The sequence below is a fragment of the Amborella trichopoda genome, chromosome 11 (genome assembly GCF_054954075.1).
Source record: "Amborella trichopoda isolate Santa Cruz 75 chromosome 11, AtrichopodaSantaCruz75HAP2 v2.0, whole genome shotgun sequence".
NCBI classification, from domain to species: Eukaryota; Viridiplantae; Streptophyta; class Magnoliopsida; order Amborellales; family Amborellaceae; genus Amborella; species Amborella trichopoda.
In genome coordinates, this window is record NC_142346.1 from 41,408,966 (window position 1) to 41,427,049 (window position 18,084).

Here is an 18,084-nt window from a genome sequence, read left to right on the forward strand (position 1 = left end):
GAAAACCTTTAATTACATGAGCATAAAGCACAACCAATGAGGGTTAGCAGAGTCATCCTTTAATAAGGTCAGAGTTGCCTAGGGTAGAGAGCCAAAGGGACTGTGTGATTATGACATTTTATATTAAAAGTAAATAATCTTTAAAACACTTTTTCTTGGTTTATTTTAGTCACAATTATATAGTTTTACAACTTCGACGTAAATCCCTCAATTCAATATTTGTCATGAGGCATAAGTTGGTTCAAGTCAAAATATAAAAATAAGACAAGAGGTGGCTTAAAAGACATGGTTAGAAGAAATGAGAAAAGATACAATGACTTATTATCTCATTAAATGTATAACTTCATAATTTGTGGGCCTCAAATAATTGGAAAAAAAAAGTAATGATAATGATATAGGTTGAAGTGAAAAAGCTCAAAAATAAGAAGTAGAGGTAGATTGCAATTGAGAGAGATAGAGAGAGTCTATAGAGTGAGAAACGCAAGTCGTGGCTTTTTCAAAAAGTAAAATAAAAGAAAAATTACTGAAAACCCCCTAAAATATACTTTCTAGACACTCTACCTCCACCTTAAACTTTTATCACTTCTTTTTCTAAAAAACCATCCTTTCTAACTAATACCCCCAACCTAAAAAAATAGAAATAAAGACAAAATTACCCCCCCACTATTTTAACTTATACGTTAAAAAGGGCGTTTGCGTAGGCAGTCCGGCGTTTGCATAGGCAGTTTGGCATTTGCGTAGGCAGTCCGGCGTTTGCATAGGCAGTTCGGCATTTGCGTAGGCAGTCCGGCGTTTGCGTTGGTAGTTCGGCATTTGCGTAGGCAGTCTTGTGTTTGCGTAGGCAGTTCGGCATTTGCGTAGTGTAACAATCCTAAAATTAAAAAAAAAAAAAGGAGAAAAGATGCTTTTAAATAGGTGATGGTCTGTTTGAGTATGATGGTCCTTGGGGACCATCACTATTTTCAAAAACTTTTACTTCGTTTAACTTTTGCTTGCCTGTTTTGCTTGCTTGCTTTTGCTTCCTGCTTGCAGCTGGCAACGTCTTTTAGCGGACGTGGTTTTCGTACGTTAAAAGCAGACTTTTAACGCGACACCTCAGGTATGAGGTAGAGCGTAATAAAATAATATAATAATACGTTATAATAATTTAAATAGGGGATGTGAGCACTCCCACCCTAGAACAAAATTTTGAGATCTCTCTCTCTGGTCGAAACGCAGTGAACTTCTCTCTCGAACCGAATTTTTTTATCGAAAGCTCCCTCTCAAATAATTGTGGGTAAGTGACATTGTCTTCTTGAAAAATAGTTTGTTTTTAATAAATAGTGATATTTCTGTCCAGGATCTTTATTTTATAAGTTTTGTTTGTAAGTGACCTCATTGTCTCGAAAAATAATCCATTTTTTTTAAAAATGAAATGAAATAAATATTTCTGCTTATTATCATGAATTTTAGGCGCGATAAATTTTATGCGCACGTGACCTCATTATCTTGAAAAATAATCTTTTTAATAAAAATTGTGACATTTTATCTATGTTAGAAATTTTGAATGCTGTAAATTAGAAAAATAAATTTATTTATTTTTCTTGTCTATTGTTAGAAATAAATGTGATATTTCTGCTTTTAGTAAACTTGTGATATTTCTTTCTACTGTTTTGAATATTTAGACATTGTAAAATTCATGTGCAAATGACTGCCTTATTATTTAAAAATTGACATTTTTGCAATTGATTATAGTATTGTTGTGAAATGTTTATTTGTGAATTGATATTCCATAAATTGTGATAATTCTGTATTCTTAAATTTTTATAAGAGTTTTTCTATACATATTAAATTGGCAATTATGCTAGAATGCCTTTACAAACTGCTACCTTTTTAAATTTGAGCCCAAAATATTTGATTGGTTATTTTTGAAATGTTATAGAGAGTGACTGTTATTAATGGTTTAAGTGAAATTCATATTAATGGTTTCAGTGATATGTTGAGTACATGATATTGCTGCTTTCGAATGTTTAAAGAGATTTAGAAATAATTTAAGTATGCAAGTGGACTCATCCGGTTCGCCGGTGAGGAATAAGTGGACCTATCTAGGACGCCGATAGGGATTAAGTGGACTCATCCGGTACGCTGGTGAGGTATAAGTGGACCTGCAGGGATTAAGTGGACCTATCTGGGACGCCGATAGGGATTAAGTGGACCCATCAGGACGCTGATGGGGTATATAGGTGACCTACTTGGGACGCCAGTAGGGTATTTTGTGAAATCCTTTGAATTATGTACTGCCGTTAAAAGTGTTATAAACATTTCAATTACTCGGATTATACTTAATTATGCGATTATTGAAAGTGAAACTGTTGATGCATTTCTGTTAATAGATCTCATTTTGGAAAATATTGATATCTTTCAATCATGATTATTTTTAGGATTATGATGATCACTTACTGAGTAGCCAAACTCATCAAACTATGGTAAACATTTTTCAGGATAACTACGGATTCATTTTGAGTGCTAGTCAAGATCAACCTTGGAAGATACTGTTGTTGTGCTAGCTTTGTTTATTTACTATGTAAGACCTCGCCACTGTAAATTTGTCCTATCAATAGATGTATATATGTTTTGTCTGTCACATTTCAGGAATAACAGTATTGTAAATTCTTGGGGTGTGACAATTATGGTATCAGAGCAATAGGTTTAAGATCCTTAGGAAATTTAAAAAGAATGTACTTAAAATCACATTTATTGTATGTACAGACCGGGATAAAGTCAAGATCCAGAATGGCTGAAGCCAATATGGAAGGAATTCACAAAGCCTTGGAAAATATGGTTGCTCTAATGCAACATCAAATGAAAAACAACAATCCACCCAAGCGGTCAGTTACAGGAAATGGTGGGAGCAATATCGAACAATTTAAGAAATTAAACCCACCTTCTTTTAAGGGTGCTGTAAACCCACTGGAAGCCGAGGGATGGATTATGCAATTGGAAAAAATATTCGAGGTTATGGAATGTCCTGATGATAGGAAGGTGGCCTTGGCAGTTTTTATGTTAGAAGGTGAGGCACAACACTGGTGGCGAATGGCAAAAGGAGTATTGGTCAATGAAAATAAAACCTTGACTTGGGAAGTATTTCTAGAAGCATTTAATGAAAAGTATTTCCCAGATTTTATTCGAGACCAAAAAGAAATGAAATTTCTAGAATTAATCCAAGGAAATAAGACAGTAGCACAGTACAAGGCCAAGTTTACTGAATTGGCCAGGTTTGCACCACATATGATTAACAATGAGGCAAGAAAGGTGAAGAAATTTGAAAGGGGTCTCAGGCCAGCTATTAGAAGCAGAATATCAGTCTTGAAATTAAGAACTTATGCTGAAATAGTGGATCATGCCCAAATTGTCGAAAAAGATTTTGAAGATTACCAAAAGACGAAAAATCAGAACAGTCATGTTAGACCTACATCATCTAATCGACAACAGTTTGAAAGGCCAAACAAGAAGCCAAGGCCCTCGCCATTTCAAAACCCAATAGAAACATGTAGAAAATGTGGGAAAAATCATGGATCAAGCCCTTGTTATTGGAATACCGGAGCCTGTTTTAAATGTGGAAAATTGGGACACCAGATTAAACAATGTCCTAGCTTACAGACACAACAGCCTTCAAAGCAGGGAGAGATAGCTCCAAAGCCTCAGATGAAGGGAAGAGTATTTACGATTACCGAGCAAGACGCTCAGGCCTCAAAATCAGTGATCCAAGGTACTCTTACTATCTTCCAAAAAGTAGCTCATGTTTTGATTGATCCTGGATCTACTCATTCATTTGTGTCACAACACTTTGCATGCCAATTAAAGGTAGAACCAGAACAATTAGAATACATTCTAGAGGTAGCCACACCGATGGGAGATTCAATTAACACCAATATAGTGTACAAATCATGTGTAATAGAGATAGAAGAAAAGGAACTGTTGGTTGATTTAATACTCCTGGAAATTCAAGATTTTGATGTAATCTTAGGCATGGATTGGCTTTCTGCATACCATGCAAGTATTGATTGTTATAAGAAAATTGTTACCTTTAGTATTCCGAATCAACCAGTATTTTACTTCAATGGTGTCAAAGAAGACTCCCCATCATATTTAATCTCTTGTATTCGAGCTAATCGCCTCCTTCGAAAAGGGTGTCAAGGCTTTCTTGCCTATATCAAAGAAGATAGGAAGAAAGAAATAAATTTCGATACCACTCCGGTTATCCGAGAATTTCCCTACGTTTTTCTTGAAGAATTGCCATGATTACCGCCTGACAGGGAAATTGAATTCTCCATTGAATTATTGCCAGGGGTAGCACCAATTTCTAAGGCACCTTACAGAATGGCTCCTGCAGAACTTAAAGAACTGAAACAACAATTATAAGAATTATTAGATAAAGGTTTTATCAGGCCCAGTGTGTCACCTTGGGGTGCTCCAGTACTGTTTGTCAAAAAGAGAGATGGGACTATGAGATTGTGTATTGATTATAGACAGTTGAACCAAGTGACAGTGAAAAATAAGTATCCATTACCTAGAATTGATGATTTATTTGATCAACTACAAGGATCACAAGTGTTTTCAAAAACTGATCTTAGATCTGGATACCATCAGCTTAAGATTAAAAGTTCAGATCAGCAATTCCCAATTTAGATCCAATTTAGATAAATGGGTTTTGAAAAACTACTTTAAAAAAACGTAGAAAAAGAAGAATATTTAAAAAATCAAATAATTGATTTTGTATTACATGAAGCATAAATAAAAATCAAAATAAAAAAATAAAAAAACCACATAAGGAAAATAGCAAAAAAAAAAAATCTAAATTCAATCTTAAAGAATTTTTAGTTTAGATTCTGAAAAATTTGTTAGTGCTTTTGTAGATCAGTGTGATAGAAACATTTTGGGACAAGTCTAAGGAATTTAATGAGACAATGATAGATAAATCAAATACTTTCAAGGGTTGCAAAAAGGTATATTAGGGTGCTCTATGATGAAGAATTTGAAAAAAATTCAAATTATATCATTGAAATTCGAGAGAGAAAATGTAAATAAGGTTTTATGCATGGAAATGAAGAGATTTTGTTGAAATGTATACTCCAAAGTGAAAACTATTTAAAAAAAAAAACTAATTTTGGATCTCAATTTGGACTAATAGGAGACGGATCTTGTTAAAATTGATCCAAACTGGGGTTTATTTGGGATCAATTATTCATCTAAAAAATAATTAAAAGAATGATATAAAGCCTTTTCTTTTGGTGTTTCAATTGAAAAAATGGGAACCAGGCTGACTCACTTGAGTCTAAGGGAGAACAGGCCCGATAAAAGACTCCGCCTACCATACCTAGCCGACTCAGGCAATTCTGAGTTCAACTCAACAATTTTTTTTTAACATTGATTGAAGGGTGTTTATATAACGCTCCAATCTTAAAACAATCAAAGTAATGTACACCTCTACACTTTGACGAAGATGCAATTAAGTGCCAAAACCTACTATGATGTTTGAAAATCTATTTTTATCCCTAATTATGAATTTAAAGCTCCAAAACTTATGCATATCAAGCAGTTTTATAAATACTTTTAGTATCTTAAAAATTGTTGGTCCAGATAATGTTTTATAAGATGCACTATTTTTAAAAATCGATTTTTTTTTTCTTCTTCATGATCATACATTGAGGCCGCGATTGTAAATTGGAGGGTTTTCCAGCATCAATAAGGCCTTTTTGGGTGGATTTTTGAGGAGTGCCTTATAGTTTATGGTATAAGGCTGATGCATTAAATAAACTGTTTCCTTGATTGAATCCATGCATGATAGATGTTTGTATTTTATATATATCATATTGCACATTTATGCACAAAATACTTACCTGGAAAGAAAAAGCTAACATGGTATAATATTAATATGCTAGATGCGGCGTCAACCTTCAAATGTTAACAATGTCCATACAGTGATATCCAAAACTTACTGCCTTAAGGAAACCCATGTATATGGGATTGATATGACATTGATATTGATAAGTTTTCAAAGTTTTTAATTGAAGCTTTTGATTTGCTTTAGATTCTTAATATATATAAGAATTGAGAAAGAAAAATGTGTACAACTTAATTGGGGTCACCATATGGGAGATGTGGCTTTTCAAGGGAGAGAGGCAACTGCCATTGCGTAGAGAGATAAGGCATCTACATATTAAGAAATGAGCTTCTTAGAGAGAGAAACACTTCTATAGTGCCTCTTGTAGAGTCCGATGTTGGTTTCTTGTAGAGAAGAAGTTCCCAAGAATATTTTGGATGGCATCCTCTTTTAGTAAGAGAAAGTCTCGACTGCTCTTAGTGCTCGCTTTTTGGATAGCACTTGTTGTGGCTTAACTAGAATTTTTCTTTTTTCTCAAAGAAATGTTTGCCTGCCAAGCGAAGCTAGGGCTTCTATGGGTAGGTAGCACCAGTGGAATGACTCTAAATAGGTGCTTTGGGCAACAACATTAGCGCTAGTTCTATCTAAACTTCTAAATGTTGCTTGTTGTCCTGAAACTATGACTTAGCAGAACCGCAAAGCAAAAAGTGAAGCGAAAATGGCACGAATATTTAGAAAATGCTGCTCTTCATTGACTGCTAGGAAATGCTAGATCGAGCTCAAATGGAAATAGCGACGGGAATGGAGTGTGGTCTAGAGGGACCAAGAATTAAGGTCCAGAGGGACCAAAAGATTGTGGTCCAGAGGGACCAAAAGATTGTGGTCCAGAGGAATTGAGATATACTATTTGGCGATACTCAGACTTGGCTTAATGTGCTAGGCTGGTTAAGTTGGAAAACCTTTAATTACATGAGCATAAAGCACAACCAATGAGGGTTAGCAGAGTCATCCTTTAATAAGGTCAGAGTTGCCTAGGGTAGAGAGCCAAAAGGACTGTGTGATTATGCCATTTTATATTAAAAGTAAATAATCTTTAAAACACTTTTTCTTGGTTTATTCTAGTCACAATTATATAGTTTTACGACTTCGACGTAAATCCCTCAATACAATATTTGTCATGAGGCATAAGTTGGTTCAAGTCAAAATATAAAAATAAGACAAGAGGTGGCTTAAAAGACATGGTTAGAAGAAATGAGAAAAGATACAAGGACTTATTATCTCATTAAATGTATAACTTCATAATTTGTGGGCCTCAAATAATTGGAAAAAAAAAGTAATGATAATGATATAGGTTGAAGTGAAAAAGCTCAAAAATAAGAATTAGAGGCAGATTGCAATTGAGAGAGATAGAGAGAGAGTCTATAGAGTGAGAAACGCAAGTCGTGGCTTTTTCAAAAAGTAAAATAAAGAAAAAATTACTGAAAACCCCCTAAAATATACTTTCTAGAGACTCTACCTCCACCTTAAACTTTTATCACTTCTTTTTCTAAAAAATCATATTTTCTAACTAATACCCCCAACCTAAAAAAATAGAAATAAAGACAAAATTACCCCCCCACTTTTTTAACTTATACTAATAAGGGCGTTTGCGTAGGCAGTCCGGCGTTTGCATAGGCAGTTTGGCATTTGCGTAGGCAGTCCGGCGTTTGCATAGGCAGTTCGACAGTTGAGTAGGCAGTCCGGCGTTTGCGTAGGTAGTTCGGCATTTGCGTAGGCAGTCTGGTGTTTGCGCAGGCAGTTCGGCATTTGCGTAGGCAGTCCGGCATTTTGTGACCATCGATTCGACATCTGTGTTGGTAGTCCAGCATTTTATGAGCGCGGTTCGGCGTTTTGTGTACTGTAATAAAATCACTTCGATGTTTTGATGCAGTTGTTCGGCAGTGTATGTGCGCGGTCCGACGATATGTTTACTGTAATGTGGGCAGTTCGGCGATTTGAAGTAGTGCTCTGACAATTTACTTATTGGAATGGGGTCAGTCCAGTGTTTGCAATGTGCAGTCCGACATGGCATAATGGTCAATCTATCCGGCATTGGGAGGATGCAGTCTGGCAATATCTTACTCGCGGTCCAGCGTTACAGAATTTCGCTCCGGTGATTTTACTATTGGAGATGTAAGTCCGGTATTTCATGTTCTCGGTCTGGCGAACGTATCATTGGGGTCCGTCCAAATGATTTGTTCATACAGTGAAGGTATGGGAAGGGGTATTTTCGTCAAAAAAGATATCACTTTTTGAGTTGGGGGCTTATTAGTTAGAAAAGATGGTTTTTGAGAAAAAAAAGTGGGTAGAGTGTTTAGAAATATATTTTAAGGGGTTTTTCAATTTTCCCTAAAACACCGGAAAAAGTTTATATGGAGCGAGGCTCTAAACAATCAAATTAGAGCCCACCCTAACAACTTCATTAAAAGAGGTTATTTTGATGTCCAAATATCCTCAAATTGATTATGTCAACATCAAGATGCATGAACATGAAAAAAAATTGGATCTCAAGTTTTGAAAATAGTGCATCTTATAATGCATTTTTGGACGTCAATTTTCAAGATTTTTAACTTTTTATAGATATGCTCAATCTATGTTATTTTTGAAGCTTTAAATTTTATAATTAAATATAAAAAATGTATTTTAAAGCAATCACAAAGATTTTCAGTATTGAAACTATATTTTTGGATATCATTTAAAAATACGTTTTACTTTGATTGTGTAGAGCCTCGCCCTATACCAACTGCAGCCTACTTATACCAACTGTAGCCTACTTTTATCCTCGTAACTGAGGACAAAGAAACACGTGTGACACGCCAGTTTTGACCAACTCACATTCCGAAATGCTAATTACTGAATAGCAAATGTAATGTGTTGTTTCCAATGTATCGCCCAAACATAACAAAATTTCGGAATATTTCGTTAACTTTCGTGCGAAGCACGAAACCAAGCGGAAAAACTCAACTGATTTCGGTGCAAACCGTTGAAGTCCGATTCCAGTTAAGGAAACGAAGGACAAATATGCTATACTCCCTCGGGAGTATATTTCACATTTACTCCATTGAGATTTTTTTATTTTTTATTTTTTTCAATTTTAAATTTTGGGAATCACATAAAAATCAGTAAAACAATATCCTCAATAAAAAAAATTTAAAATTTGAAGCTTTTAATACTTAAATCTCATTCTCTAAAATAAAAGTAGTTTCTATTCAATCCACATTTTTTTTAAGTGCATAGAGGGTAAAATTAGAGAAAAGAATTTATTTAGATTAATCAGGTTGAAGATGCTATATCCCTAAAATTTGGGATCCTAAAACTAATCTTAGGTGGGAATTTATCTGAGGGAGTATATCAATAGTATACAGTTGAAGAGTATAAAATATTTTGCCGAAAACAATAGGTCGTGGTTCATTCAGGAGTAAAGTGGAGGAGAGAGAGGTGGAGAGGGAGGAGAGAGAAAAGGTGAGGTAAGAGAGAAAGAGGAGAGAGAAAAGGTGAGGTAAGAGAGAAAGAGGAGAGAGAAAGTGGAGCTTTGGCAACAGTTGCTGTCAAAATAATGCAACCACTGGAGAATCACACAAATGGACCATCCTCTCGCTCTCTCTAAAAACGCACGAATGTGGGCCATGAATTCTCTGTAACCCACCATTAAAATATTGCGGTACCTCATCCGCTGGATGCTCACGGTGGAATTCGATCTTTTTTCTATACAAGGCCGTTGATGCTCTGAAGACCCCTGTTTCTGCAATTTCTTACGCCAGAGGTCCCTTTCATTTCATCTCACTTTATTACTCTCTTTCTAGACTCTCTCTCTCTCTCTCTCTCTCTCTTGTTTTTGAGCTTTTGCAGGATGGTAGTCTAACCCATGATTGTGGGTATGGTGTTGTAGGAAGTAGGATTATAAAATCATGGTTAGTTCATGGATTAGGAGTAGAGAGAGAAAGACTTGGATCTCGTTTTGTTGGAGTAGCTCAATCTGAGGTAGAGAGAGAGAACCCTGAGTTGGGTCACTTTTCCAGTTGTGGCTGCATCTTGGGTAGTTTTTGGATTTGTAGTGGAAGGCAAGGTTTGTGGCTTTCTTCTGGTCTTGCATGAATTGGTATTCCTTTTTGAGTCGAGATTAGAGAAGAAGATAGTATTCTTTCGTCTAGGTTTATAGGGTTCATTGTTTCAGAGAGAGAGAGAGATTGAAATTTGAAACTTTATTTTGATGGGTTTCCTCTGTAAATTTGATGAAATGTGAATAATTGTTCAGAATTTGAAACCCAAATGCACAATTCTTTGATGGGTTTTCTTTGAGGCTCTTCTTGCTGGTTTCGACTGTAGAACATGGCGGCCATGGCTTGCCCTTTACAAGAGAAGCCAGTTCCTTCTCTTAGCTATGGTGGTCCTCTAGAAATTGGAGCCCATGAAGAGCTTGATTCCCAATATCAAAGCTCGAACTTCCTCCAAACGTTACCAGATGATGTGCTCGCGGTGATATCAAAATTTCTTTGCCCTAGAGATGTCTGTAATCTTAGCTTGTGTTGCAAAAGCCTCACTGGTTTCGCCGTTTCTGATAAGGTCTGGTTCTCTCAGTGCGAGAGATTGGGTGCTCTTAAAGCTGAGGATTTGATCCTATGGAGAAAATCCATGGCTTCTTATAAAGCCCTTTGTCGCTTTCTCCTTAGTGTTAGGCCTCTGATTGGAATGTGGGTTCATCAGAACCCAGAGCTTGGGAATGTGGTGTATGTCATGTGGGGCTTTCTCTCTCTAGTCGCTTGTCGCGTAATTTCTCAAGAACTCGGTCCTCAAGGCTTCAATAGCCCTCTACTTTGGGCCCCTGTGTTTGAAATCATTAGTGAATCAGATGGTTCACTGGTTTTCTATCTTCATGGTAGAGAGATAGATCAGGACTACTTTTATCCTGGTTCTTTGAAGCCCATAAACAAAGATTGTAATGTTCTTTTACTTGAAGTGGAGCCTAGGAGAGGCGAAATTCAGGCTTTTGATCGAATAACGAAAGGGAAGCTACTGCAGACTAAGAGCTCACTTAACTCAAATTCCAATCTTTCGAGATCGGTTTCTAGATCAGAGTCCAAAGTTTCGATATCACAGAGAGTGGAGGTACAAGAGGCTACTGAGTCAGTTCCCTTTGGTCGATTAGCATTTCGAGAGAGGCGTAAATTGCTTGAGCTTGTCGCAAGTCAAGTGCGAATGAGAATTTCTTCTTTTGTTAATGGACCGTTATTTCCTGGATCAAAAGAGTCTTTTAGTAATGAAGAGGACCCTGAAGCGAGTTTTCAAAGGGAAATTCTGCAGCTTACTGAACGGAGGTCAATACTTGTCGATATGTATAAGCTTGGGGATTCTAGTGACAGAACACCCACCTCAGGGACACAACTTGATGGCATCCAAATGGATGTTGCCGCTAAGGCACTGTGCCATACCATGGATTCTAAAGAGATAAAGTTTTCTAGAGATAGATTAGGCCTTGATGTAGGCAGAAGCATGATGAACCTCTCCGAAATGAGCTCTCATGTCTTGTCTTCAAACAATTTGCAGAAAACCAAAAAGAGAAGCCTAAAGGCATATTTCAAAGATGGCCTTAAACAGATACTTGGAAGGGGAGCTGGGATGGCTGGAACCTCAGGTCTAAGATGTAGGGGGAGCTCAAGCAGTGACAACAAGCACACCCAACTTCACAAGTTTCTCTCACTAGGAACTACAATTGGGCTGTGCTTGCATGCTTCGACATTGAAGCTATCTACTTATCGAGCATGGCCTATTATGCATGATAATCGATTTGCTCTCTACAAGCTTCCTGAACCAGTACCTTGTGTGGATCAGGAGTTTGCAGGCCTTTGGGGTGGGACCTTTGGTTGGCCACCAGGGATTTTGGCTCAGGATAAACCAGGAAAAGCCTTGTTTTTCCTCCTGATTTCTTATGAGGAGGCAGAAGAGGGGAGACTTCTTATTGCTACAAAGATATTGGAAGGGACCCATTATGTGCTTCATCCTAATGGGTCTCCAATGTTTATAGTGAAGGCTAATGAGCCTTCTTTCGATCCATTTCCATGGCAAACTTATGGGGATTCCCTCTCAGTGGAGATAGTTCAGGCTTACAGTGGAGAGGGAATTGCCAATGGCTATGGGTTTAGGTACCCTGGGTCCAAGCCAGGCACTTTGTTTGTGACTCAAAATGGGCTCCTTGCATTTGTATGGAAGGAATCAAATGCTGTACTAACATTGCAGAAATTGGACTTGCAATCGCTGCTTAGGAAGGGCGAGAGAGTGCCTGCTCTTCCCCCCATTGCCAACTTTGCTTATCTCACCAAGTCTTACTCGAATGTGTTTGCCCCTGGTGGCTCAAATAATCTGGTGCCTCTACAAAGGTTTGATTCTTATGCGCTTCTCTTTCACTTTACTTTTTTATTAAAGGGTTGCTTATCATGCTTAATGGATGGGTCATTTTTTGAGATGTGATGATTTCGTTGATTTCTAAGCTGTATATTGGAATTTAGAAAATCTATTATGCTTTTCTTTTTATTTGTGGCTTTGGGCACTCCAAAAACACCTAACTGAAAATTGTGAACACGATACCTTTTTGATCTATCATTAATTTATGATTCTGTTCATTGTGGAATATCCTCTTGATGAGGAGGGGTGGTTTTTCTTTTTTTCTTTTTTTTGGGTGGGGGGGGTGGGTTGTGTGGGGGAGGTGTCATTTGGAGGGAGGTCTCAGAAGACAAAACTTGGGATTTATCAAAGAACAAATGCATGACAGCTTACACAATAGAATATACTGTGCATGTTTCTAATAACCTTCTATCTTTCAGTCAATTTTATTTGTGTAAGACGCTAGTTGATCGTTTCATTTCATTGATTAAATTTGTGCTTGAGAAAATGTATCATATATCTCAAGGCGGCAAATTGAAAATGGTGAAAGTTCAATATGGTTCTGAATCCTGATGGCGCTAAGACTGTTGATTTGGTCCACAAAGTCCTGGGAGAACATGAACTTGGGATCATAAAGTTGTGTAGATAATAATCAAATATAGTTGATGCTAAAAAAAAAAACATAGTTGGGTCACATCATGGCGCTAAGACTGTTGATTTGGTCCACAAAATCCCGAGAGAAGTGTGGTCGCAAAATCTCCAAGCATCAAGGGCAACCAATCGTAAACATAAACTTGGGATCATAAAGTTGTAGATAATAATCAAATATGGATGATGCTAAAAAAAAAAAAACATAGTTGGTCACATCATGGGGTATAATCTGTTCATGTTTCCAAGACCAGAGGGAAGGGACAGGGGGGTATTAAGGTCTCAATCTTTGGAAAATGATAAGAGGCTTGCTATAAAAGACTAGATCCATGAAAGGTGTGGCGATGTACAGGTCTGCTCCCATTCGTATGTTATTGGAACTGAGTGACAAATTCAGAAGGGAAGCATCAAAAGGCTGTGTACCGTATGTCCAGGATATTGGTCGTGGAGATGGTCGAAATGCGGGAGAGTAGCTCAATGGGAATAGAATGGAACAAATATCTTAGTGAGGTAAGGTAAGTGTTGTGTGTGACAGTTGTGGTTCTGGTATGGCTACTTTATAACAATTGCACTCAGTGATCAAGTCAAGTAGATGAAAATATCAAAAATGAGATAAATGAAGTTCTTACGTCCTTGGGGAAAGGAACGTGAATGTGAATTCGATGATTTTACCCCCTAGCTTTTGAATTGCCTCACAAAAGTACACCAAACGATAGTAATGGGTGCATGTTAAGAGTTGTTGAAATGGAAGAGTTCATATGATGAGCTGTCTTCAACTAGGTGAACGTTATCCACATGACACGAGGAATGTTTGCCGGACAATACATGCAACGCTTTATTAGCTTAGAATGATTTACTCTGCTTGTCTTAGCCTTGTTCTTAGTATATCTTACTGATTTGGAAAACTCAAAGGGCATTTTAAAATTTAAATGTGAGACATTATACAGTGTGTGATTTGATGACACTTTTTCCTGTGGGTGCTGAAGTGTCTATTCAAAGAGTTTTGAATATGTGTTTCAAGGATTAGATGTCATGAATGCTGTTTTAGGCAATAATTTGTGTGGAAGTTTTATTTTTTTATTTTTTGTGATAAATCATTTGTGTGGAAGTTCACAAGGAGATGTCATGAATGCTGTTTTAGGCAAGTGAGGATTTTTTTTTAACAGAAACAGGTGGTAGTGGCATGCTTGGCTGCATGGTCAGCCAAATCCATCTGAACTATTAAGTTAATGTTGGGCACTGTGCATTAGACCATTTACAAATTAATCTGTCTATCCTTGTGTGCATTCATCTTGGAGCTACAGTTTTTTCTAAAGAATAATTTGAAACATCCATGGAGACAGCTTCAATTTCAATTCAAAAAGATTATTTTCTCATGGACAATTTAAAATATTTTTGGTATGAGGTGTGGGGGAAAGCATGATAACTTAATAGGCAGTTCACAGATTCAAGTGAAGCAACTGTATGATTGCAATTTAGTATTGGATGGAATTGTTGAGTAAGAGTGATGCATAATCCTACAAACTTTCACAAACTTATATAAAAGAATCTCAGGCTCAAACAAGATGAAGATGAAAGGCTGCAAGATATTAAAGATGTAGGAAGGTTAATTCAGAGTGTACTTATATCACCATATACTGTTAAAAGAAAATAAAAAATTCCTCTCCATACAGAATTAATAAAACAAACTCCCACTGTATCCAAAGGCAGACATGATATTGGCCTGAGAGCAAGGAGTTAAGGTTGCATCCAAATTGGGGTGGCCTCAATTATGGACTGAACCAGATTCCCTGGTGTAATTCATGAGCACATGATAGAAAAGATAGTTTTATGGCATTGCTGCAATATATTGAAAATAGGATGTGCTTGCTTTTTATGTACATCAAGTGAGGAATGAGCAGATCATCTATGAAATCTGGTACTTAAATGGCAGCTTCTAAGAATGGATTTTGATATTGTGTTCTTTATGAGCTGATCTCCAATGAGATGCTTTAGCTCATTAAACCTTAGTTGCAAGAACCTCTTATTCAAGGAGCTTCCTTTCCAAAACCATGATCTTGCTCCTGATCTTGGTGTTACTTCTGAATTTTATTTGTGGCTGCTTTCCACCCTAATCTTTCTAAATAGTGATGTTTCCTTGCTCCATCATTTCCTCCTCCCTCCTCTGAATCTAATCTTCCTACATGCACGGTCCAAAAAGTGTAAAGCATCCATCTTAAAGATGGATGCAAGTAGGTGTTCCATCTAAAAACAATGGAAACTAACGGTCCAAATGTTTTCTTACTAGAATTATTATTTCTATTTTTAAAATTTATTTATTTATTCATATTCATGATCTCCATGTTAGAGATTACATGTCCTTAAAATTTAAGTCTTAAAATCCATCTCAAAAATAGATTTATTAAGAGGCCCGTATTTCTACATATGCAGCCTTGGCCGTATAGAAACGGGTCCAAAACTAAAAAAGGACACAATGAGGAAAGAAGTGGACACGTAGCACAAGAATGAGTGAGGAGCCTTGCTTATTTCCACGTTGAACACCTACCTGCCTCCTCCTTTTCCACTCAACATTCCCCAAGACATCCACAGCTAATCGAATGAGTCCTAGAAACCATCTCTCTTCAAGACTTCAAAACCACCCAAGGTGCCCTAGTTTTAGAACACTGAATGCTTTGACACCATCAGAAAATTTACCATCTTCCCTTCCATGAGGGCCTGTTAGAGAGCTTCTTGCACAACAACATCACTACCCATTCAGAGTCTTTAGAGCCGAAACCGTCACCTAAAATCTACAAGTACTCCCAACCTAGCTACTAGCCCATCACCAAAACCTCTTACATCCTCATTGGCACCCAAAGTATTCCTCAACCCCTTGCTTCCCTTACCTACACAATCGGACTGCCTCATCACCAATACCAATCAATCTCCGACAAACACCAAACTCTTGAGACCAGAAAAACCAGACCCTCCAAATCATGTACCTTCCCTGAAACATCCATGACTGGCAAAAACAAGCTCAACATATCAGAAACAGAAGGCTCAGATGAGGTTTTATCTGTTGGTGTGTTAGCGGATTCAGACAAAACGGAAAGAATCTCAATGGTGGAAAGTAGCATCAAAGAAATGGTGCAATGGGGGCTCTCTTAAGAAAGATGTTTTTTTTTTTTTTTGATAATGTTAACCTAAGAAAGTTCAAGTGTTTAACCAATGAAATTACTGGTGCCTTTTAGATGAATTCCACCAAAGTACACTCCAGCCATACCAGTAATGCTAGGAAGAAAGAAATGCAGTAAAGGGAACTAAAAAACCTAGCGTGCAACATCAGCTATGACAGAAAGACCACAACTGAAACAGAGACAGCTCCTCTCGTGCAGCGACGTCATACCACGAAGCGCAACCAATTAAACCTCCCATTCATTGAAGATAATTGCTTGGAGCATTTGGGATATGGGCAATCATGTTAAAAAGAATTCCATCTGAAATTTCGATCTAAAATTCGATCCAGAAATTTTGGCCATGTCAGAAACCAAACATAAAGGCCTCAACCCTTGCAAAATTTTGAGAAATCTGGGGAAGAAGACCTGCTAACTGAAACACCCTCCCAGCAGAAGGTGCCTTTTGGGGAATCTGGGTCATTTGCGATCCCTCTTAGTGAAAGTAAACTCCAGATTGGACAAATTCTTTGTCCTTGTAGATGTTGCCATTCACAACTTTCTATGGCCCCAATTACCCATAGAAACCTGTACAGTCATTTTTATCCACCAATGGGCAGGATATATGTCAACAAATTCAAAAAGAAAAAAAAAAAAGAAAAAAACATATCCAACAGAAATCACTATCCCATACCTCAGAGAGCTCCCTAATCCTCACTTTAGGTTACCCCACCGGCGGGCTGCATTAAACTGAATGTTGATGGCAGCTCAAAGGAAAATCCCAGCAGTGCTGGTTTTCATGGCCTTTTTGTTGAACATCAGGGACTGCCTTTGCTGACATATTCAGGGCCTTTGGGAATGTGCGACTCTACAGAAGCTGAAGCTCCAGTCCTGTTGGCTGGCCTCCAAACAAACGATAGATATTGGGGTGTGACCTGCTTATAGAATGAGACTCAAGGAATGTAACATCCTGGCAACAAAACAGCCTCTGGCCCCTGCATAGCATACTTTTTTACCAAATTCACCAACTTTGCAATGCCTTAAATGTCACTTTGTACATGTGTGGCGAGAAGCCAACAGTTTGGTGGATGCAGTGGCCAGAGGAGTTGATCTTCCTGCTATCCTAAGTACCCTATCTCAACTTCAAACCCAACCCATTCCCCACACCACAGAAATTTTGTAAATCGTTGAATTGCCACAATTTGGATTTAAAATTTGGGAACTCCCATATCCAGGGTCCAACACTCTGTAAAAGCGTACACAATCAATATAATTACTAGGTATCCAGGAAAAAAATAAAGAAAGAAAAAAGATGCATATCACACCCATGAATTCTTTTTAAGGAAAATTTAGTTATTGTTGAAAAAGGATATGCATGTCCATTAAATCAGTTTAACATTCTCAATCTTTCTATATAGTACAGTTAAGCTATTCTATCTGTGCCATTTTTGCTGCTGCTTGTTTGATTGCCTCCTTTTTTGGTTTTGGTGCAGGTCATAGCGGACGATCGCAGGGTCCAACTTTGGCTCATTAAGTTTCAATTTGGTTGCATCCATACTCAAAACTCATTATGTATATGCAGACGATTGTGCCATACCGTGGAAATTCGTTAACATGCATGGAAATAAATGTTCCTAATGAGAGAAAAGGTGACCAGCCACTATTAGAATGCTTTCCGTTAGAAGTAACTTCTGTATTTCTTGAGTTTGTCAACCCATATTTCATCAACATGTGATCCCGTCTCTTTATAAATTCATGTGGCTAGTACCATCATTTGTAACTTATCTCATGAATAGAACAATTCTTAATTCTATTGAGTGAATGAAAAATTGGCATGTGGTCTCTGCATTTGGCTCAAACACACACATGCATTCATGTGATTTGAGTATATGAATGTTTTTCGTGTATTGCATTGCCTCTCCTGTATCATAATTTTGAAGTGTTGAAGCCCCATCAATGATTATAGATTTGATGTTGAGTGGATGCATTTTTTATCGAGCGAGT

The 18,084-nt window shown here is 37.3% G+C and overlaps 1 protein-coding gene across 1 annotated transcript; it reads left to right on the forward strand.

The window, feature by feature from the left end:
* Positions 1-9,754: 9,754 nt before the first annotated feature.
* LOC18432902 (F-box protein At5g39450) lies at positions 9,755-17,939 on the forward strand. The gene is made up of 2 exons (XM_011624574.3): positions 9,755-12,276; positions 17,574-17,939. The coding sequence occupies exons 1-2, from the start codon at positions 10,232-10,234 to the stop codon at positions 17,578-17,580; spliced, it is 2,052 nt and encodes a 683-aa protein (XP_011622876.2). The 5' UTR covers positions 9,755-10,231; the 3' UTR covers positions 17,581-17,939.
* The last annotated feature ends 145 nt before the right edge of the window (positions 17,940-18,084 follow it).

What these genes read in the sequence shown, in the direction of transcription:
- LOC18432902 (XM_011624574.3), top strand. Translation starts at nt 10,232, where the DNA reads ATGGCGGCCATGGCTTGCCCTTTACAAGAGAAGCCAGTTCCTTCTCTT.